Consider the following 22,350-nt stretch of genomic DNA (forward strand, 5'->3'; position numbering starts at 1 on the left):
ATGCAGTTTCTCCTTTGGTTTGCATGAGCCTGCTTTCTCCATTCTGGATTGTTCTTCTTAATCTTCTTCCCAGGCTCTTCTTTTCTCATTCTACATACTCTCCCTGTATAACCAATTCTACTTTAAGATTTTCAAATACCACCAGTATGCTGAAGACTCCAAAACCTCTGGAGACCATGCTCCAGCTGAGGTATATGTAACTAAGCTTTGCAACCACAGATCCAGCTGTCAGTTTGTGTCCCACAGGCACATAAATCTCAGCATGACCCCAAATCAAACCTCTCATCTCCTTCCACATACTCTCCCCACTCTCAGAGATTTCCTCCCCATCCTGCTTCTTGTACTACTTATTTTGGCAAATAGAGCCACAGTTCATTCATGTTTACCTCCTCTTGGGTCCCAAGCCTTCCTGCCTTGTTCTGTGTTCTGTAGGGGCGTGGCCCAGTGTTGCAGGTGCCAGCAAATTTTCTCATTAACTCAATGTCCCTCCTTGGATATCTCCCTTGGATCCATCCATTCTCCTCTCTGAACCTTACTTTCTTCTCTCTGAGGACCCTTCTAGCTCCATATTTCTGAGTCTTTCCCTTGCCTGGAGTGGGGTATGTTCAATAAAGAGCCTTCATCTTAATCTTTGGCTTAGCTAAGTGTTCTGTGTCAGACTAGACTGTTATTAAACACTCATATTCGTGGAAAGAAGTATATTATTATAAATTATACAAGACCTAGCATTTAACAGTGATTAATGAGTGACGGAGAACAAGATTTGTTTCCATGAATTTTTAGTGTTTTAATCTTCCATGAACATACACAGTAGAATAATGCTCAGATTTCCAAATTGGAACACAATAGAAAGAAGCTGATTGTTGGATTTCACTCAGAAAAGCAAGTTAGAAGTTGCCTATATGCATCACAGAACAGATGACATCGGTAAAAGAGCCCCTACTTAGAAACAGCATGCGTTCACACAGATATGTGATCCCTGAATGGGTGATGCTTGAGCAGTTTGAAAATGGAAATACTTTTGAGTCTTAAACTGTCCTTCTCAATATAAATGAAGAGAAATGTGTGAAAACCTTTGGTTTACAGATACAGTGCTATAAAGAGACATTCTAGAGCAGAGTTGAGAGAACTTTTCTTTCCTAACTAGTCCAGAAAGCACTTTCGACACCTTGTGGACATGGCCCTCCCACTTTATGTCTAAGGAGCCAGCTGCAATTTCACATGTTGAATACAATCAGCGCCTGTGTGTGCTGTGCGCCAAGTTACTTCAGTCGTGTCTGACTCTTGGCTCCTCTGTCCATGGGATTCGCCGGGCAAGAATACTGGAGTGGGTTGCCACGCCCTCCTCCCAGGGATCTTCCCAACCTGTGTCTCTTAAATCTTCTGCATTGACAGGTGGGTTCTTTACCACTCGCACCACTTTGAAATCTTGAATACAATCACCCCTTTAGAAAGCTCTTAAGATGTGGAGTTCAGCCACAAAAGTATATTTGAATGCTCTTGGCTTTGAATTCCAACACATAGCTAGAGAATTGGTACCCTGAATCCCCAGTGTTAAGATCAGAGGCCTTGGTTAGGCAGGAGCAACCCCGCCTCCGTCACCCAACCTGTCCAAGATCCTCTAGCTATTACAGAGACAGAAGGCAACCCCACATCTGCCTGATTCAGCACCCATGCTCTTCCCACAACTTCAGAGTTGCCTTCAATTCATTTGGCAATGCCATTCTCCAAAGTGCTGATTCCTGCTGGTTTGAGTCTGCTTAAGTTCGTATCTGTGGGCACTGGAGCCGAGAAATGGCACTGCAATAGTCTTACCGTGTTTGTAAGCCTACAGTGCAGTCTGATATAGTCATTTGAACAAAAAATGAAAGGCACATGAGTCTGTTACCAAACCTCTAACTTCATATGGGTTAGTCTGTTCTATTCAACAAACATATGTCAGAAGCCACGTTTATCAGGATGCTTAGCAGTCAGCAGGTATTGAAAACCTTCTGTATGACGGGTATCTCAAGAAATTAACTTTATGAACATATAGGAACACAATTTACTCAATTTACTCCATTGTCCTCAAACAGTTTAATATATAACATGCAGGCAGAGTGAGCATTCTTGAAAATACCGTAAGAACAGAGTTAGTAGAAAGTCAAAACAAAGTAATTGTTCACCAAGGAAAAGGAAATGAATAAATGATCAGTTCCTGCCTGCCGCAATGGCCACAGCCTTGGTTCACGTCATTCTGAAGTATAAAGTCAGAATCACACTTCTGAAGAAATGAATGGACTTCTCTTTTTTCTCTGTGTGCTAATTCCTGCCACGGTAATTGGCCTCTTTAGGTTTCCTAAAAGTTCACTGAGACCTTTCTGGCCTCCTCTTAGGGACTCCCTAATGTATAATGCTCACCAGCTAGACTCCAGTTGTGAATTTTTAATTATGCCAGATCATTTTCAGTACATAAAACTTCAAGCTCAATTAATGCTGTCAGATCCAATTTTTCTCTCACCTGCTCTGAGCTCCACTCTGTGGCGTTTGCAGTAATTGCCACTTCCTCAGGAAAGACGAGCTTCTCCAGGGCTGGATGTCGGCAGCCCTTTGTGGCTGCCTCTTTGCTGACTCAGGAGCAGCACAGCGGGGTGGCAGAGACGTTTCATCCAGAAGAGTCTAATCATGTTGCCTGGAAAACAGGGCCAATGCATCTGGCAGATTGTAACCCCTCGGTGGCTGCTGAGTGTGGCTTTCTCATGTGTCTTGTGAGGCAGTGGTTCTGCCTGCCTGATCTTAGCCAAAAGGCCAAGAAGCCATGAGGTACTGGTTCTCAAAATGTGCTCCATAGGCTGGCTATGTCAGCATCACCTGGGAACTTCCTCAACATGCTGAATCAGAGACTGGGGGTCCAACCCAGCCATTTGGGTTTTACAAGTTCTCCAGGTAATGCTGACATCTAAGTCTCGGAGCCACCGTTGGAAGGTTCAGTTCAGTTCAGTTCAGTCACTCAGTTGCGTCTGACTCTGCGACCCCATGAATCACAGCACGCCAGGCCTCCCTGTCCATCACCAACTCCCGGAGTTCACCCAGACTCATGTCTATCAAGTCGGTGATGCCATGCAGCCATCTCATCACCTGTCGTCCCCTTCTCCTCCTGCCCCCAATTCCTCCCAGCATCAGGGTCTTTTCCAATGAGTCAACTCTTCACATGAGGTGGCCAAAGTATTGGAGTTTCAGCTTAAGCATCAGTCCTTCCAAAGAACACCCAGGACTGATCTCCTTTAGGATGGACTGGTTGGATCTCCTTGCAGTCCAAGGGGCTCTCCAGAGTCTTCTCCAACACCACAGTTCAAAAGCATCAGTTATTCGGCACTCAGCTTTCTTCACAGTCCAACTCTCGCATCCATACATGAGCACTGGAAAAACCATAGCCTTGACTAGACGGACCTTTGTTGGCAAAGTAATGTCTCTGTTGGAAGGTAGGTTAACACAAATCAAAACTCGTCATTTGTGTATTAGTGATTCAACTTTACTTTTGCCTTCCCTGGTTCTCCTAAGCATAGGTGGCTACTGTCTGGTTTATTTCCCTGGTATTGGGTTGGCCAAAAATTTCATTTGGGTTTTTCCATAAGATGTACAGAAAATCCCAAACATTTTGGCCAACTCAATATTTTTTTCACACTTGCTTTGTCCCATCTGGTATATGGTATTGTTTTTTTTTTCAATAATAGAACTATTTTATTAAACATATGAACGTACTGATTTTGTACAACACACATTTCTTTCTCTCCTCTGCCCCAGGAAGCCAGCACTCTAGAACCCCATGTTTATAAAAACACACTTTGGCAGCTACTATGACAAGGTGAAAAAGGTGCAATTCTGAAAGTGACAACACACAACCAAAGTGGGGAACAGAAAAGGCAGAGCTGAGTGGGCCCAGGGCTGCTCATCTTCTCTCAAGAGGAAACAATTTAAGAATACAAACTCTTGAGCATTATTTAAGCAGTACTGCCCAACTCTCTTGGTAGCATCTCTGTTTCAATTCCATTTATCTTGATGTTGTAACTAACTAATCTGTTACTTCTTTAAGAAATTCTGCCCTGGTTTATATCCTTTTCAGTGACCCATATCCCTTTGAGCTTCAAAAACACAGAAGTCGCTCAGTCGTGTCTGACTCTTTGCGACCCCATGGATGGTAGCCCACCAGGCTCCTTGGTCCATGGGATTTTCCAGGCATGAATACTGGAGTTGTGGTATTGTTTTGTAACAATTAATACACTAACCTCCTGCACTGGCCTTTGGGCTGCCTGAGGGCAGAAACTTATCCCACTCATCAATATATCCCCAAGGCCCAGCACGATGAAGGGCACACAGAAAACACACAGTAAATGTTTTTGAGCAAATACATTATTTAAAGATTTATAGTTTGCAAAACTATGCTGTGGCCTTAAGAAGTAGGACTTGCAGATGAGGAGACTGGGACTCAGAGAAGGCCGGTGATTCAGTGGGTAGGCTGCAGACCAAGAGCTCCAGGCCAAGGCTTGCCTCGATGTGGGAAAGGTCATGGCCACAGTTCTTTAAAGATTACCCTCCAGAACTCAGCTCAACTCAGGAGGTCTGTTGTACTTAAGCTCTGCAAGGGCAAAGCTCTTGACTTGCTCCCAGGCAGGCTGTCCCCACCCCCAACTGGGGTGACATCACTGGCTGTGTCCTCTTTGTACCATTAAGGATGCTCAGAAAGGGTGACTAAGGGTGCCAGTTAGTGGGGCACAGTGCAAAGGCTGAGCACAGGAAAAGGGAAGGGAATCACAGTGAAAAATAGGAGAGGATTTTAGCTCAATCGATGGGAGGTATAGTCCCTGCCATGTGGTGAGGCCTTGCAAGAGGGAAGCAAAGAGGAAGATATGTGAGCTGCAAGTGAAGCCAAGTTTACAGCTGCGTTTTGCTTCTCTGCCAGGCTGCCCTCCTTATACCAAGGTGACAGCAGCCTGGGAGGTACTTTGTCAGGTGTTGTTGTTATGAGAATGGATTGACAGTGATGCCACCCACCTCTCCCCTTGTGACCTTTAAGCAGTCTGGCTGGGCTAAGAGGATAGGGACAAGCAGCCTATAGGGGCAGGATGAAGAAAATCAGTGGCCTGCAGAAGGCTCAAGGGCTGCAGTCTCTCATTAACTTTAGCATTGAACTCTATATAACTAAGTGAACTGACACAGTTCACTTATATCTCCTGGCATATAAGACTTTGTAACCCACTTGTAAATCATCACAAACTGGGGTGGAAGAAAGCAGATTGTGGTCCAGGCTGTCCCTCATCCCAAATATCCACTCATTGTATTGCTGTCCCATCACCACCTTGACTCTCATGTGGGAGACATGACTGCACATCTGACCCTGTCTTTATTCTTGAGTTGCAGTGCCATCGCTCTAATTGCCTGCTAGACACTGTCCCTCAACACCCCAACTCAATAGGCTCCCGACCAAATCCATCATCTTCCTCTCTGGCCCAGATGCCCCTCCCAACTAATCTGTCTCTTTCACTGGCACCTCTGTCTTCCCAGGCATTCAGCTTCCAACTTTCTCATCAGCTTTCTTGAAGACTTTATTCTCATTCTCCAGATGAGTCACTTCTCAAGTTCAGTCATTTCCTTTTGCTATGCTGTGCAGGGTTTCCTTCTTTTCATCCCCATAATGATCATTCTGGTCCAAGGTCCCATCATATTTCAGGTCTCAATCACCCTAAACCATCCAGTACCAGAACTATGATTCTTTTTTTTTTTTTTTTTTTGCTTCTCAATCCCCTATCTGATAGAATAGCCCAGGACTAGATGTGAATTCAGTCGTGGTAGGACACAGTTCCAGTGGTCTCTCTGACAGTCTGTAGCCAATGTCCAAGCCCTTGGTAAAGACTTAGGTGAATAGCCAGCTGAGACGAAGAGACAATATAATTTAGGAAGTGACTAATGTTCTTTCTTGATCCCAGTGAGGCATTCAGGGATGCAACCGCTTTCCCTGGGCAGAAACAGCAGGTGTCAAGAGGTGAAGAGAGCAAAACAACAACAATAATCTATAAGCTTCTTGCTCCTGTCCCCAATGCCCCTGTGGTGAGTTGTGAGAGTGAGAAGTTCATGGAGGGGGAGAGGGCAAGATAATGCGAGTGTCCCGGGTGCCTTTGCAAGAGCTCTGCAATTGCAAAGTAAAGTAATTGTGAACTTCTGTGTGAATGGTTTGCCTGATCAGCTGAATGCCCTCCGCTTTAGAGATGACGATCCTAAGACACAAGGAAGTCATATGCCTTCCTGGCAGCCAGGATTAGAATGCAAGATTTCTGAGTAAGTGCTTTGAACACCTAAGGTTGCCTCTGAGAGATCACCCCCACACCGGGCTTCACAGCAATAAAGATGAGCTTTTCTCTTGTCTCAAGACCCTCAGTCATTGCCCATAGTTAAGCAAAGGGAACCTAGGGGAGGAAGCTAAAGGAAAGCACAGCTTAGAGAACTGAACTTTTTTTGCTTGATGATTAACAGAAATCATAGATCATGAGAAGAGGATGCTTTAAAGAGGTATGGACTCCCCTCTAGACACTTCAGGTAGAAGAAAATGAAAAGTTCAGAGCCAAGAAAGAAAAGCACTCAGGACATAACCTAGAAAGACAAAAAAATGAAATGAAGAAGCCTCATCAGCTCTAATTAAAGGAAATCAATATTTGAAGAGGCGTCTTGCTTAGTAGCAGGACAAGGGCAAAAATACTTCAGCAATGTGAGCCTCTTAGAAAATAGAAAAGCAGGCTTTCATGGGGAAGCAATCATGATTTAAAGGGCTGCAAATGACAACCACGTGGTGGGGTGATAGGCTGTAGAGAGGACTCAAGCACCTTTTGGAAAGAATACTAGATGAGAGCTTCTATCCTTGGTAGAGTCTGTATTTTTTAAGCACATCTCTTTTTCCTGGGAGTTCTAAGGAGCTGAGGGTCATTTCTAGGGAGCAAAGACTAGCTACCATTTCCGAAGAGAGACCTGAAGTAACCCCTGAAGTACAGCTTGGGTTTCATTTCTGTTACCACTTATAAGAACACACACTGGAAAAACACTGAAAGCCATACAAATGCAACAGAGTTTTTTGCTTGAGCATCCTTTCTAAGCTTACCTGTCTTTGTGATTCGCGTGATGATCAACCATCAGTAACTGGAATCCAGTTTTCCCAGATCATTCTTCTTTAGGGATAGAACATATGGGATTGGTATGTCACCACTTCCTTCTCTCACACTGGTGCCAGACATCAATAATCAATCACAGAACTCTTTCACTGAGCCAAAATGCAGCCTTTTCATTTATTTGTTTAACAAATGTTTTTAAAGCGTCCTCTTAAGAGCTAGTTGCAGAGACAGAAAAACAGTAAAAAATAAAAAACACTGTAGGTCTACAGGTACCACATGCTAAGTGCCAAATAAAAGATAGTAGACAATGAGTATTATAGCCCAACTCTCCTTCTGAAATAGTATTTCGATTTCCTAGGACCCTGAAATTTCATTTTTAAAATTTCAGTGTTGTTGTACTTAGAGCAACACAACTATTTCTCATAGATCTGAGATGAATTAATTTCAAAAACAGCTTACAAATTACTACAAGAAATGCAGAAGTTGCTGTATGCCACCCACCAAGAAAGTGAGTCAAGTACGTTTGAACTGCTAGGTTCTTCGCCCTCAAATACCTCTCTGACCTACAAAAAAATCCAGATTGGAGTGGATCTGATTGCCATTTTGGGTGAAGAACACTGGATGCCATTTCAGCATCAAATTATTCAATCAGAAACACTTTGAAAATGCTGAAGAGTTGGGTTAGTCATAGTTTTCCCACCTGAATACAATGTGCATAATATTGCAGGATTTTTCCCACTTTTCTGGTGGTGGAGGCATTTGTGCAGCCTGTGGAAAATGATTTACTTGATACTTCATGGACAGCCAACCAAGCAGAGAGAGTGCTGGCATTCATTACATTTTCCTATCAGGGGCTCACCTGGAATTGTGTTCATACGTCTTTGAGGAGGCTGGATTGGGAGGGAGAGAGGAAAGAATCTTACCCTCTGAAGAAGACAGCTTTCTCCTGAGGAGTGGGAGAAGCCTGGATCCATGCCCTCTGGGATTTCGGGCCATAGCTTTTAAGATCCAAAGAAGAGATGAAAGTCAAAAGGTCTGACAAGTGGTCTGCTGCTGCTGCTGCTGCTGCTGCTAAGTCGCTTCAGTCGTGTTCGACTCTGTGCGACCCTGTAGACGGCAGCCCACCAGGCTCCCCCATCCTTGGGATTCTCCAGGCAAGAACACTGGAGTGGGTTGCCATTTCCTTCTTCAGACAAGTGGTCTAGAGACAGACAAAATAATGATGGCTGGGGTGCTCTTGTTCCAGAAGTATAAATTGGAAACTGGCTGTAATCTCAGGCAGCCCTCTAGAACCTCATATACCCCCAAATTATCACCCATATAGCCTAGAAGCAGGCAGGACTTATTCCTGTAAGCCCTTGGGATTACCAGATGTTTCCTTCCATGGTCAGTATCCTTGGTAGCATCTTCATCTTTGGGTTGTCCACCCATGTTTTTCCAGATCTCTGAGGCTCTCAGTTTGCAGTTGCAGAATTTTGTCTTTCTCTTTCTTGGATCACTTCTGGAAAACTCAGGGTCTTTCTTTCTCAAAGTTTCAAAATCATAGCATCTTGTCCAGACTTACCTACCTAGCTTGGAACTTTGAGGAAGAACGATGGCTCTTTCCCCTCAATGTTCAGCCAGCCTTTCTATACAACAGTCCTTAGTATTGATACATCTACAAAATTAAACTCCAAGGATCCAAGCCTACCACTGTTCTGCTCGTCCCTCCCCCAATTTCAGGTTCATTTTGCCACTGTTGGGCTTCCCTGGTGGCTCAGCTAGTAAAGAATCCTCCTGCAATGCAGGAGACCTGGGTTCGATCCCTGGGTCAGGAAGGTCCCCTGAAGAAGGGAATGGCTACCCACTCCAGTATTCTTGCCTGGAGAACCCCATGGACAGAGGAGCCTGGTGGGTGGCAGCCCATGGGGTCACAGTCATACACCACTGAGTGACTTTTCCTTTCCCTTTCCCTTTTGCCCCTGTCAGTGGATCTCTGCTGCTGGCATGAAACAAATACTTTGAATTTTTGATTACTTTCATCCTTAGTCTTGGTGCCTTGCCTCCCATCTGCAATTTTTCTGAGAAAGTATTTGTGTTTATTCCCCCTCCAATCTACACTTGCAGGATTTGGCAGTAGGTCAGAGGAGTCCTTATTTCCATCACTTAAAGGACAATTGCTCCAGGACCACCACCCCCACCTCCAGAGCAGCAGTTAACAATAATAAGGCAGCTGACAGCTTTTCCTGATGTCCTGTGATGCCCTGCATTGACCTTAAACATGGTCACTTGTCATAATTTTAAAGGAGCCTTGGCTCCTAACGCACAGGTTTGGGAATTTGTTGTTGTCGTTCAGTTGCTAAGTTCTGTCCGACTCTTTGCGACCACTTGGACTGCAGCACGCCAGGCCTCCATGTCCCTCACTATCTCCCGAAGTTTGCTCAAGTTCATGTCCATTGAAGCAGTGATGCTATCCAACCATCTCATCCTCTGCTGCCTTCTTCTTTTGCCTTCAATCTTTACCAGCATTCTAGTATTCTTGCTGCGAGAACCCCGTGAACAGTATGAAAGGCAAAAAGATTTGGGACTACAGCAGTGGGGATGGGTGTCTTTTACTCAAAAGAACAAGAATGCATGAACTTAGTGACTTGGGGGAACAGGGTGTTAAATGACCACCTCCTCTGAGCCTAGCAGCCTGCAAGATCAAAAGGGTCTTTGTTTTCAAAGGTTTTTAGCAAAGTTTCCCACTGCCTTCTGTTTGAGTGAGAGGCTGGGAGGAGGAAGACTCAGTGGCCAATGAGCAGAGTGTGGAATTGAGACCTGCTTGAATTTTGCAACACACAGCATATTCATCCCTCACATGACACATCAGCAGCCTTCTGGAAGAGACAGGTTAGAATTCTTCTGAGTTCCAATCTTTTGTCCAGTTGTTTGGTGTTATCACTTCGTTTCTGAGCGAGGTTCTGAATGCCAATGGTAGCTGGTATGGGACAGTTAAGAAGTTCTTTGGCAGGAAGTCAGCATGGATAAGCAGGAGCAGCACTGCATGAGTTCTTCAGCACTGCCTCAGTGGACTTCTGACACCTCCTCTGAGACAGACTATGTGGCCACTGTCCGGAGCCACTCACTCCAGCAGAAGGATCAGAGCTCACCTCGGTGACTCCCACTTCGAAGAACTGCTTTGAGGCCCTCCTGGACACAATCCTACCTGCTGGAACTTTAGCTATCTGTTTTATTAGCCCTGTGCCCACACACACCTGGATCATCTTGGCAGTTACTGGGAGTATTAGTTGCTAAGTCGTGTCCGACTTGTTGTGATCCTATGGACTGTAGCCTGCCAGGATCCTCTATGTATGGGATTCTCCAGGCAAGAATATTGGAGTGGTAGCCATGCCCTCCTCCAACAGCTCTTCTGGATCCAGGGATTGAACCCAGGTCTCCTGCATGGCAGGCAGTTTCTATCACCAGGAACCCATGGTTATCTCTTGTTCCAACCACATGCATGGAGTCACTTAAAGCTGATGGATGTGAGGCAGAATACCTTTTGTGACCCCCCAACCCAACCTCACCCCACATTTAAATACAGCTCTTTGTAGAGACCTATTTCTGATATACTTAAAAGATTCATAAATATCTGGAAAGTTCTTTGACATTCTCTCAAACAATATTCTGTGCCCTTGGAAGGCTCTATTCTACTCACTGAAAGCCAAGCTATGCATTTTTCTTTTTTACCTTCACTTTTCATAAAAGGTTATGCTGACGTAGATCTTACTAACAAAAAAAAAAATCTTTCTGATGAAATCAGGATAAATAATTCCACACATCATCAAGTGGGGAAAAGGGCTTTGAATTGGTTTCCATGGAAATCTGAAGATGAAGTAAAGTAATAATTTCAAGGCAGAGTAGCTGAATTGAAGATAATGGTAAAAATAGTTTGATAAAGAAAATAGAATAAAGTAATCAAGAAGCCTCCAATCAATTATTCCTCTTTGTTTACCTTCCAGTGATTAATTTGTCTGCGTTTATTAACCCGATGAGATTAAGCAGACCTTCCTAGTGATTTATTTCGTAATTGTTTCCAAGGTTTGACATAAGCTGTGGAGTTATTGAAGGTGGAGATTTAAATTCAATTACTCATGAAGCAGGTGGTGCCTCTCCTGAAAGAATATCTGGATTCACGGCCTTCCTATGCTAACATTATGAGTGAGAATTATTAATTCATCTGATAGTATCTCCCAAAGACTTTTAGAAGTCATTTGGCATCCACATACTTCACAAGTCAGCAGCTTCAGAACTGAACTTGAAGTAACAGAGAACCCAGAGACAAATAAAGGATTTTATGGTAAAGACTTTTTTTTTTTTTTTTTGGCCAGAGCCTCCCTGGGGCCCTGGGCTGTGGTGCTATCATGAATGGCATCCACTTGAAGGGCAGCTCTGGATAAGATCATGCTTTATTTTGACAGATGAGAGAGACAGAGAGAGACACACACACACACAGATTGAGAGATCAAGAGAGGCACCTTGAAAGTCTTGAAATGAAATGAGTGAAATGAAATGACTAATTCATTTTTGTCTCTGTGGTCATGGTTGTATATCTTTTTCTATTCTTTCTGTGGGTATAGTAAGGATAAACAGGGTTCTCCAAACACTACTCCAGGCGCCAACTCGCCATCATCCGCAAAGGCCCGGAACACATCTAAGAATGGGAAGTAAGTGAAAAGCGCCCCCATGCATCTGACATAGCTGTCACAAAGCCATGTGCTGTCCTCACTTTGTCATTCATTCATATTCATTCAGAGATTTGTGGAATGCCTTCTGTGGGCTTCGCTTTGGGTTAGTCACTGGGGAATTTAAATGAGTGAGGCAGGTGTCAGGAATATTGGGTGCACGAAGGACTAAAGAAGGGAGAGGAGAGAGATGGGAGCATCAGGAGGTGACTTTGGAAAGAGAGCTTTTAGGGCCAATGGTTACGAAGGCCAAGGACTTAGAGCAATGCAAGATTTGAACTATACTTCTCAAAAACTAAAGAAAGGAGAAGCAGCAGCACTCATCAATCATTTTATGATTTGTAAAATCCATGAAAATCTGTCTGATTCATACGCTAAGATTTGGGGTGGATTTAGAAGAATCTGGAAAGCCATTCCATAACTGGCCTGGTTTAAGTGCGTGTACATGGTAACCATATCACTGATGTACATAATATGTGTATTCTTTTCCTGTGGACTGACCTGTACTGTGACCTAGCTGAAACTGTCTTTTTAATATTGCCAAAAACTTTGATTGGCTGAATATTTGGGATGTTATATTTGCTCTTTTCATTGATTCCATGAAACAATGTTGGCTGACCTCTCTTTGGCTTTAGCAGAGCATGGCAATCAGAGAGAGTGTGATCTCTTGCAGATAAGGTATCGCCAAGTAGGTGCTCCCTTTTCAAAGTGGCTGAAGCCCTTTGGTGAATGACGGGTCCTCTTCTTGTAAGCCCTCTGTCTCAGCGCTGTCGGGCATTGTGACAGGCAGAAATACAGCCCCGAAGGAGCACCCAGCCCGCATCCAGGAGAAGATGAAAGATGCCTTCGTCATGCTAAAAGCTCTAATCTAGCAATAAGCTATGTCACTACAAGAGCACAGCTTTGCTACGAAAGGTGAATTTGTAATGGTCACATATCTTATGTATTCAGCATTGGGCCATAAATGCTGCAGTTTGAATATGATCTTATTTTCAATTCCCAAAGTGAAAGATCTATTGGCTGCCTTTTTCCCCCTCTTTTTCTTCTGAATACCATTTCAGGTTTGCATATAAAGTTGAATGTGTGCTATCCTGGAGAATATCAAAAGCAGTGGTGAAGACATAAGACGGCCTCTCAGAGCAGTTAGAACTCATTTCAGTTATTTATCAGTTATTATTTATTCAGTTATTATCGACCACCACAATCAAAATGCTGTATAAATTATGAAGGAAGGGAATTGATGCACACACTCTCTAGCAGCTGACTGTTTCCAAATTAGTCCCAATTCATCGTCAGCATGCGCCCGCAGTTAACAGAGATGGCATTGGAGAATCACTTTGAACTCCACGCTTGCAGAAACGGCAGGCCCTGTCTGGGTATCTTATACACACCTGTCCTGCTGACAACTGCAGGGCACGGTCTCCATTTATTAGACCCTGAGGTATAATTAGGGATACTTGTGATTGCTGTTGTGCTTTGAAAGGAGCCTTGTTTTGTGTCTTTTGGCTTTGTGGGAACCCAGACTCTTACCTTGTGAGTGAAGAGTCTCAGTGAGCCACAAAAAAGCAGTTGGTAGAATTGGAGTTCAGATGACATAGGGAACGCGTACGTAATACCATTCCCGAGTTGTTAACATAGGAGGCCAGCATAAATACATTCTTAAGTAGATAAACACGATCTTATAGCCCACTTGCTGGATCTGGACAGCTCCCAGGCTTCTGCCATGGTGAGGGCCTCCCTTCCCGCACATTATGAGCTAGGTCTGTCATGTATGTGTCCCCCAGATTGTGCTTGTTCTTGTCAATTCTTCATTCTTTGGAGGGGGGTTATTGATGAATAAAAAGTTCACCAATAGACAGTATTCTCTTCAAGGATATGTTTCAGGTTCTCTTTATCTTATCTCCCATCACTTGGCAGGAAGTTTTATTTTTACAACTCTTTCTCTATACATTTTCTCCTTCTCAGAAAATTTTTGTCAACAGCAGCAGTACTGACCTTCCATGAATATGGTGAGACTATCTGGGGTGGTGGGGGAAACATTTTCCCATACTTTCTAGAACAGAACAGTGTCTGTCAATGTTTAGGAACACATGTTATTATTGGTAAGAGAGAATGGTTATTTCCTGGATTTGGGGGAGTGTGGTGGGGAAGGAGGGAGCTAGGTGGGTTTCTGCCCCACCCCCGGGGTTTTCCCCATGGTGCCTTTTCACAATAGTCAGCATCTGGGGTGGGTGTTGTTCTGCTGGCTTTTCTCATGTTATTTGACGTAATAACAGGGAGACATGGAGTAGTTTTTAAGAGTTCCTCTGTGTTATTTTGAGGCCAGATACAGTCTGGGAGATAGAAGGTGTGTTCTCTGAAAAGTAATTGGCCTCCTCTCTTTTGAAGACAAGTTAAGCTGCCTCAAATATACCTCATGACCCCAAATAATAATGACCAGTATGTGCTGAGTGAGTGATATGGGCCAACCTCTGCCCCCCAGCACTTGATACATTTTGTCTCATTAATTCTCACCTACCAAAAGCTCATGAAGTAGGCAGTATTATTATTTCCATTTGATATATGAGGAAATGGAGGCTTGGAGAGGATATTGTATGCTTGTATGGGGTCTTCCAATGAACAATTTTGGCATAACCCTTCCTTAGCACCCATAATAGTAATAATCATCACTAAAATCTATCAAACTTTGACACTGTGCCCTTGTGCTAGACCCTGGGCCACAGAGACAAATATAAGATAACAATAGGTCCCCTCAAGGAACTCACAGTGTTCGTAGAGGACAGAGGATGGCAACGTGGTATTCACAGAGAGGCAGTCACAGAGGCTCCATTGGTGGATCCAACAGAGTCACCCCAACCAATGCCGAGGTGCAGGTGGAGAAGACATCATGTGGGGATATCAGTGAAGGCTTCTGAGAAGTGACCCTTGAATCCTTTAATTGTCTCCACTTATCTCCCATGTGGCAAGGCGAGGTCAGAAGAGGAAAATGCAAATTAATCACTAAGATGGACAGAATCCTCTCATGTTGATGAAAACAAGTGAGAGTTGTGGATGAGGTAAAAAAGCTAAAACTGAACGACCAATTGTGCCTTTTTTCCCAACCTCAATTCATTTGGGGCCGACCGACATGCAGTATAGCAGGCTTAGTAGGTTAAGAAACCTACAGCTTAAAAGTTGTGTCATTCTGCTTGCTCAATTTTATTGCCTGCATCTGAAGCTGGGTAGCCAGCCCTCTGTTTCAGGGAGGAACAGATGGAATGGGATATGTCTGAGCAGCAGAGCCAGACTACCCTGGCAATGACTTTCAGGGAGGTACATACAGTTTATTCTATGCTAACAGTGAGCCAAAATAACAGAACAGGAAAATAAAAAGCAGTTGCAGAGCCATACCATGGAGATCAGGAAGCATAGGTTTGGCAGAGGTTGATCAGAGACCAAACAGACCAGGCTGCCATATTTAATTTAGTTCCCTGTGCTAATGTGAGTCCGTTATTCTGTCTGATGCATCAGGCCACAGAGAATCCCTTTGCTGATCCATTGGGTTATTCCCAACAAGCACTTAAACCATCAAGGCTGCTGCTGCTGCTGCTGCTGCTGCTGCTAAGTCGCTGCAGTCGTGTCCGACTCTGTGCGACCCCATAGATGGCAGCCCACCAGGCTCCCCCGTCCCTGGGATTCTCCAGGCAAGAACACTGGAGTGGGTTGCCATTTCCTTCTCCAATGCATGAAAGTGAAAAGTGAAAGTGAAGTTGCTCAGTCGTGCCCGACTCTTAGCGACTCCATGGACTGCAGCCTACCAGGCTCCTCTGTCCTTGGGATTTTCCAGGCAAGAGTACTGGAGTGGGGTGCCATTGCCTTCTCCAAACCATCAAGGCTGAGCATGCATGAAACCACAGGAGCTGTTACAGATTTTCTGTTTGTATCAGAACATGTTGACATGTCACATGAAAACAACTCTTTTGTTTACCAGATAAGGACTCAAGAAGGGTCAGTCACTTTCCGGGAGTCACGCATCTAATCGGCAGATGTCAGCCTAGAATCCTGGTATTCTAATACTTGTCCTGTGCTCTTTCTACTTAAGCGTATGCTGCAGTTCTCCCAGATAGCAAGACACTTCGGTTAATCACACCCTCAAGGCTTGGAGCCTGGTCTCAGGATGTCGAGCTGAGTGCTATGCCCTTCATACACCACCATACCCAAGTTTGTGGATTCTGTCAGCCTCCATGAAAATGGAGACCTTGGGGAGAAATTGAAGTCATTTCATTAAAAGAAAACAGTGGCAGTAGTGATGACAAAAGGAAATAGCATGCACTTTTCAAATACTTCACTATTTCTCCAAAGTACCATATTCTAGTTGTGTTTGGACAGTTACCCTTTCTCAACATTACTGTTGAGCTATCTTGAGCCTTTAACACACCCCTTCATTAAGAAAGCAATTAAGAGAACTTGTAGATTACTATAGCTGTTTTTCCTCAAGTCAGTCAACCAAGGCTGAGGATGTGTGTGTGTGTGTGTAATATTCAGAGGCATAAATTTAAAAATTAGATTGTAGGCAGTTGCAGATGATGCTGAAAATCAATCAGTCCTCTCAGCCTGAGATGTTTTTCACATAGACTCAGGGTATGGAAAGACAAGGACCAAATTCAATTTGCAAATACTAGTGGAGGACACGAATATTACAGGACCAGGGCAGAGCACCCAAGCATGGTGCCGGGTTAAAGATACCATAAATGTTGGATTCAGTTCCATAAATGTCAGCTTAAATGAATTAAACTGGAGAGGGAAGGAAGGACGCTAAAATGGAGGAAAGGGAGGACAGAAGGGGAATCTGAGATGGTTAAGTCAAACCTCACTCACTTGACACATCTATCCAGAGCCAATCCTGGTAGCAGATACCACAGGAAGAGTGACTCCAACCTGTTTTTGCCAAACTGTCTCATAATGAACAGGCCTCTTTCAGCAGTCTCTAGATGAGCACAGTCAGGAGCACATAGCTTCATATATAAACACATCAGTCCTTTGGTTTTAGTTGGCAGGACCCAAATGGAAAACTTTCCTGCTTTAGAATGAAGAGGCAAAGTCTTGGCTGTTCTGTGTGGATTCAGTGCGGTGCAGTTTTATGTTCAGACTGAGTTGTTTACAGGTGGATTACTAGCGTCCAAGTCCTGTGTACTATGATCTCATGATTATGTCATTTCCTCTCATTGAGAGCCATGTATTTATTCTAAAACGGTAGGCTGTGACTACTGCCAAAACCCCTAGTTTTGCCTCTCTGTATGAAAGTTTGTGTGTGTATAGTTTCACTTCAAAATTATGGTATGCTGTATGAGTACAGCAATCAAAGGGCAAGTATTTAACTTTTCAAATCATCGCTGTAGTTCGATGCAATGATGATGTCAGTAATGCTTTAGTTTAGCTATTAGGCTAAGTCTAATATCACCAAGGCTTGTAAAAAACCAAAACCCCAAACTCACTCACTCTCTCTTTTTCTCTCCATCTACCCTCCCTGCCCCTCCCACTCTGCTGTTGCTCCTTTGTAGAAAAAGACAAATGACAGAGACATAAGCTGATGTCAGAATGTATTTCTAAGAACAACCTGGAGTGGAGTGTGCCCAAGAATCAGGACATTTGTAGCCTAATTGCCTTTTTCCTCCAATATTCCACATCCAGGATAGTGCAAGACCTTTGGTCACAACAAAAAGGTCAAATCTATCCAAGAAGGTACACTTATTAATAGGGCAGGAAGCTAATAGAAAACATTTGAAAAGGACTTTTAATAACAAGGGGTCAATAGCACATAGGTTTGGCATACTTTGATGGGGCTGTTCAAAGAGCTCCTTAAATAAAACAATGACGCCGTCTTGTGTGTATTTGAAAGGACATCAACTATGGAGTCAGATGCACTGGATGTGAATCCTGGCTCTATCACTGATTAACTTTGTACCTACCTCATTGGGCTATTGTGAGGATATAATTATCATAATCTAAGTAAGGCTCGTCTAGTGCCTGGCACATGGCAACTGCTTAATAAATGTCAACTAGTGATTATGCTTGCCTCAGCTGCCAAAGTACTGCAGCTGGGGACAATGTGACCTGGCCAGTATGATCCTAACCAAATCAGAGCTCTGGTTATCTGCTTTCCCAGCTCCAGAAATGGGGAAGCAGAAGCCTCAGCACCTCTAGTAATACATACATCATGCCCATAGATTGAGACAAGAAAGTCCTGGACCATCCAGGAAGAAATAGTCCAGTCATGGAAATAGTTCCTAGTAGATACACCACCACATCTCTGTGATGGTTAATATACCAACTACCATCATGTTAATAAAACCCCCCTAAGGATCTGACTGCTCCTGGTTCTCCAGCTTAGTCAAGAAGAGGGTTCTGTTCATGAGCCTTTAGACGGGAGGAGTCATTTTTCTCCCTCCTCACCTGCCACACAAAATCATGGACTCCACATGCTGCTTTCTAGAACAGGGGTCCTCGATAACTCTTCTTTTTCCTCTGTGGCATACATAGTTGAGAACTCTCATCGACACTGCTCTGGTGGAGCTCAGGTTACATCCACTTTCCAGGTGCTGGCTGGAATTCCATTCCTCTATCTCACTTGAGAAGGCCTAGGGATGCAAGGAAGGGTGATGTTCAACAGGACTCCTCCATTTTCCTCCAGGTAAAAAATCTCTGTCTCTCCATCACAGTCCCTCTCTCTCTCTCTCTCTGGAACTCTTTCTCCCTCCCTCCATCCCTTCCTCCCTCCTCCCCCACCGATCTATCTATCAGTACTCCATCTTGCCCTTATACCTCAATATTTTTTACTTTTGGCTCAGTTCTTTCTGACCTCAAGGAATTACAGAGCCTAAATCAATGGCATCTTCTAATGCCTCTAGGCCAAATCTGTTGTCTTTCACACAAATAACCAATCAAGCATGGCCCACTATGGTTTGCAGTAGAAGAGCTGCAAACTCTAAGAGAGTATGGAAACACAGTGCTAGCCAAATAATTACTGTGAATCTAACACTGACTAAAAATCTGGAGTGTAGAAGCATTTAAAAGTAGAGAAGAAAATTTTAATTTGTTGAAATTCAATTTTCATTTTTTTTCTTTTCTGGATTATGATTTTTGTAGCGTATTTAAGCGGAGAAGGTGATGGCACCCCACTCCAGTACTCTTGCCTGGAAAATCCCATGGACGGAGGAGCCTGGTAGGCTGCAGTCCATGGGGTCGCGATGAGTCAGACACGACTGAGCAACTTCACTTTCACTTTTCACTTTCATGCATTGGAGAAGGAAATGACAACCCACTCCAGTGTTCTTGCCTGGAGAATCTCAGGGACGGGGGAGCCTGGTGGGCTGCCGTCTATGGGATCACACAGAGTCGGACACGACTGAAGCGACTTAGCAGTAGCAGCAGCAAAGATCAAAGTTTTGTTTTTACATATGGATATCTAGTTGTTCAGGATAATTTCCCTTCATTTCCTTAGTGTTTCATTCTTTGGTTGGGTTCAGCGGGAAAATGAATGGTGGAAATTTGAACATGCTTTGACCTTCTTTTCCAGTTTGTAAACGTAGGTTTTTGGAATAATGGCACATTTCCAAAAGTAAAAGGTAATGTGAGTTATCATGGAGGTGAGAGGTGGGAAATCAGTATTTGGAAGTTGATGTTAGAATAATCATTGCTTTGGGAGTTCCCTAGTGGCCTGGTGGTTAGGATTCCACACTTTGACTGCCATGGCTTGGGTTCAGTCCCTGGTCAGGGAACTGAGGTCCTGCAAGCTGCATGGTTTGGCCAGAAAAAAAAAAAAAGAGAGAATAAAAGTAACCCTTCACATTCAACAACTTGCATTCCCTGAAGGCAGGAGTTCTCAGCCTTGGCTGTCCATTAGAACCACATGGGAGCTTTCTGCAATCCTACTGCCGGGGTTTCATTCCAGACCCGGAGAAGGCAGTGGCACTCCACTCCAGTGGAGAATCCCAGGGATGGGGGAGCCTGGTGGGCAGCCGTCTATGGGGTCGCACAGAGTCGGACACGACTGAAGTGACTTAGCAGCAGCAGCAGCATCTAGTTGTTCTGGTGCCATCATTGAAGAAGAATATCCTTTCTCCATTGGCACTTTTGTTGAAATCAAAACTCAGTTATATATAATATATATTTATTTTTTCCAGATTCTTAATTGATCAATATTATATTTATCTCTATGTCAGTTCCACACAGTCTTGATTACCCTAGCTTTATAAGTTTTGAAATCAGATGGTGTGAATCTTTTTTTTTCCCCAGTTTTATTTTATTTTATTTTTAAATAAATTTACTTATTTTAATTGGAGGTTAATTACTTTACAATATTGTATGAATCTTTATTCTTCCTTTTTGAAGTTGTTTTGGATATTCTGGGTCCTGTGCATTTCCATATGCATTTTAGAATCAGCCTGTAAATTTCCAGAAAAAGAAAAAAGACCTGCTGAAATTTTGGCAGGGATTGTGTTCGACCTGTGTATCAAATATGGGAAAAACTGAAATCTTAATGATGTTGAGTCTAAAAGCTATGAACACAGCATATCTCTCCATTTATTGAAATTGTCTTTTATTTCATTCAGCAATGCTTTGTAGTTTTCAGTGTACACATTTTTCCTGTCTTTTGTCAGATGTATCCCCTAAGTTTTTCCTACTTTGGATGGCATGGCAAATAGTATTCTATTATTTTAACTTCCAGTTGTTTTTCTCCAAGTTTCCTTTTTTTAAAAAACCTTTTTTCTATTGGACTGTAGTTGATTTACAGTGTTGTGTTGGTTTCCGCAGTACAGCAGATTGATTCAGTTGTACATGTACATGTGTCTATTCTTTTTCAGATTCTTCCCATATAGGTCATCACAGAATATTAAGCAGAATTTCTTATGCTATACCGTAGGTCCTTGTTGGTTATCTATTTTATATATAGTAGTATGTATTTTCAATTCCACACTTCCAATTTATCCTTCCTCCCCATCTTTCCCCTTTGATAACCATGTTTATTTTCTAAGTCTGTGAGTCTGTTTCTGTTTTATAATAAGTTCATTTGTATCCTTTTTTTGCATCCCACATATAAGCAGAATGATATGATATTTGCCCTTCTTTGTCTGACTTACTTTACTTGGTATGATATCTAGGATATAGAAGTACAGTTGGTATTTGTATACCAATCTTATATTTTACTAACTTGCTAAGCTCACATATTAATTCCAGGAGCTTTTTTGAAGATTGCATTAGATTTCTACACAGATGAATGTCATCTGTGAATAAAGATAGTTTTATTCTTCTTTTCCAATATGGATGCATCTTTTTCCTTGCCTTATTGAACAGGTTCGAACCTCTAGTACAGTGTTGAATAGCTATGAGTTATCTAATGTGTAAATAATTCCTACCCATTTAGCTTCGTTCAAAAGACACATAAAAGCAATGGAGCGATAGTTGGACAATGGAAGTGTCCTCTAAAGATGATATTTTGGGGACAAATGAATGATCACTGCTTTTGTCAAAAGGTCAAAGCTAGATTCCCAAAGTCTTGCACAGAAGTTTCATCAGCAAAAAAAAAAAGTAGATACTCTCATGGGGAGGAGGAGGAGGATAAAAAAAAGCAAAAAGCAAAATGAAAAATAAAGTCTAAATTTCATAGGTTCGCATACACTCTTTTCCATTATTCTCATTCTCTCATTCATGTTTTCTCCCTCTTCCTCTCCTTTCTCCCCTCACCCCACTCCTCATTCTCTCCCTCCATGAGCTCTTTAAAAAAACAGTATAGTGCTATGGTTAAGATGACAAATCTTGGAGCCCAGTCACTGTTTCCAAATCCCAGCACTTCCTTGGTAAGTTTCTAAATCTCTCTGTGCATCAGTTTGTTCACTTGTGAAAGGGACATACTAACAGTGTCTGCTTCATAGATTTTCTTGAGGATTAAAGTCTTCATTCATTCAAAACTTTTACTGATTGCTTGTGAAATATCAGGTACTATTGTAGGCTCTGAACAAAGAAGGAAACAAACCAAATTCCCTACCCTCACACCCATTCTAGTGGAGGGATACTGTCATTAAACAAGAAAACTATTCATTAAGTGTTTTAGAAATTAGTTTTAAGGAGGGGGTTGAGAAAGGGCAGGGCAGAGGTATAAGGAGTGAAATAGACAGAAAATTTGTCAATTTAAATAAGGTGGTTGGAGAAGACCACACTGAAACGTAACATTTGAGAAAAAATTTATTTAAATAGAACAATACATTGAAAACGTTTGAACCATTCCTCACATATAGCAAATATATAATGATGCTTTGGGGGCTTCCCAGGTGGCTCAGTGGTTAAGAATCTGCCTTCCACTGCAGAAGGCGCAAGAGACCCAGGTTCAGTCTCTGGGTTGGGAAGATCCGCTGGAGAAGGAAATGGCAATCCACTCCAGTATTCTTGCCAGGAGAATCCCATGGACAGAGGAGCCTGGTGGTCTACAGTCCATGGGGCCCCAAAGAGTCGGGCATGTCTGAATGACTAAA

At 43.1% G+C, this 22,350-nt stretch overlaps 1 protein-coding gene across 3 annotated transcripts in view; it reads left to right on the forward strand.

The window, feature by feature from the left end:
• The window catches only part of HS6ST2 (heparan sulfate 6-O-sulfotransferase 2), a 490,102-nt gene that overhangs the window by 432,247 nt on the left and 35,505 nt on the right, over positions 1–22,350 (forward strand). The window contains exon 4 of one of the 3 annotated variants that reach the window (XM_027535118.1): positions 11,738–11,824. The exons of the other annotated variants lie outside the window; for them this stretch is intronic. Coding sequence (XP_027390919.1) covers positions 11,738–11,824 — 87 coding nt within the window. The remainder of the gene's footprint in view (positions 1–11,737; positions 11,825–22,350) is intronic. 3 annotated transcript variants of the gene reach the window in all.

The sequence above is a fragment of the Bos indicus x Bos taurus genome, chromosome X, assembly GCF_003369695.1.
Source record: "Bos indicus x Bos taurus breed Angus x Brahman F1 hybrid chromosome X, Bos_hybrid_MaternalHap_v2.0, whole genome shotgun sequence".
NCBI classification, from domain to species: domain Eukaryota; kingdom Metazoa; phylum Chordata; class Mammalia; order Artiodactyla; family Bovidae; genus Bos; species Bos indicus x Bos taurus.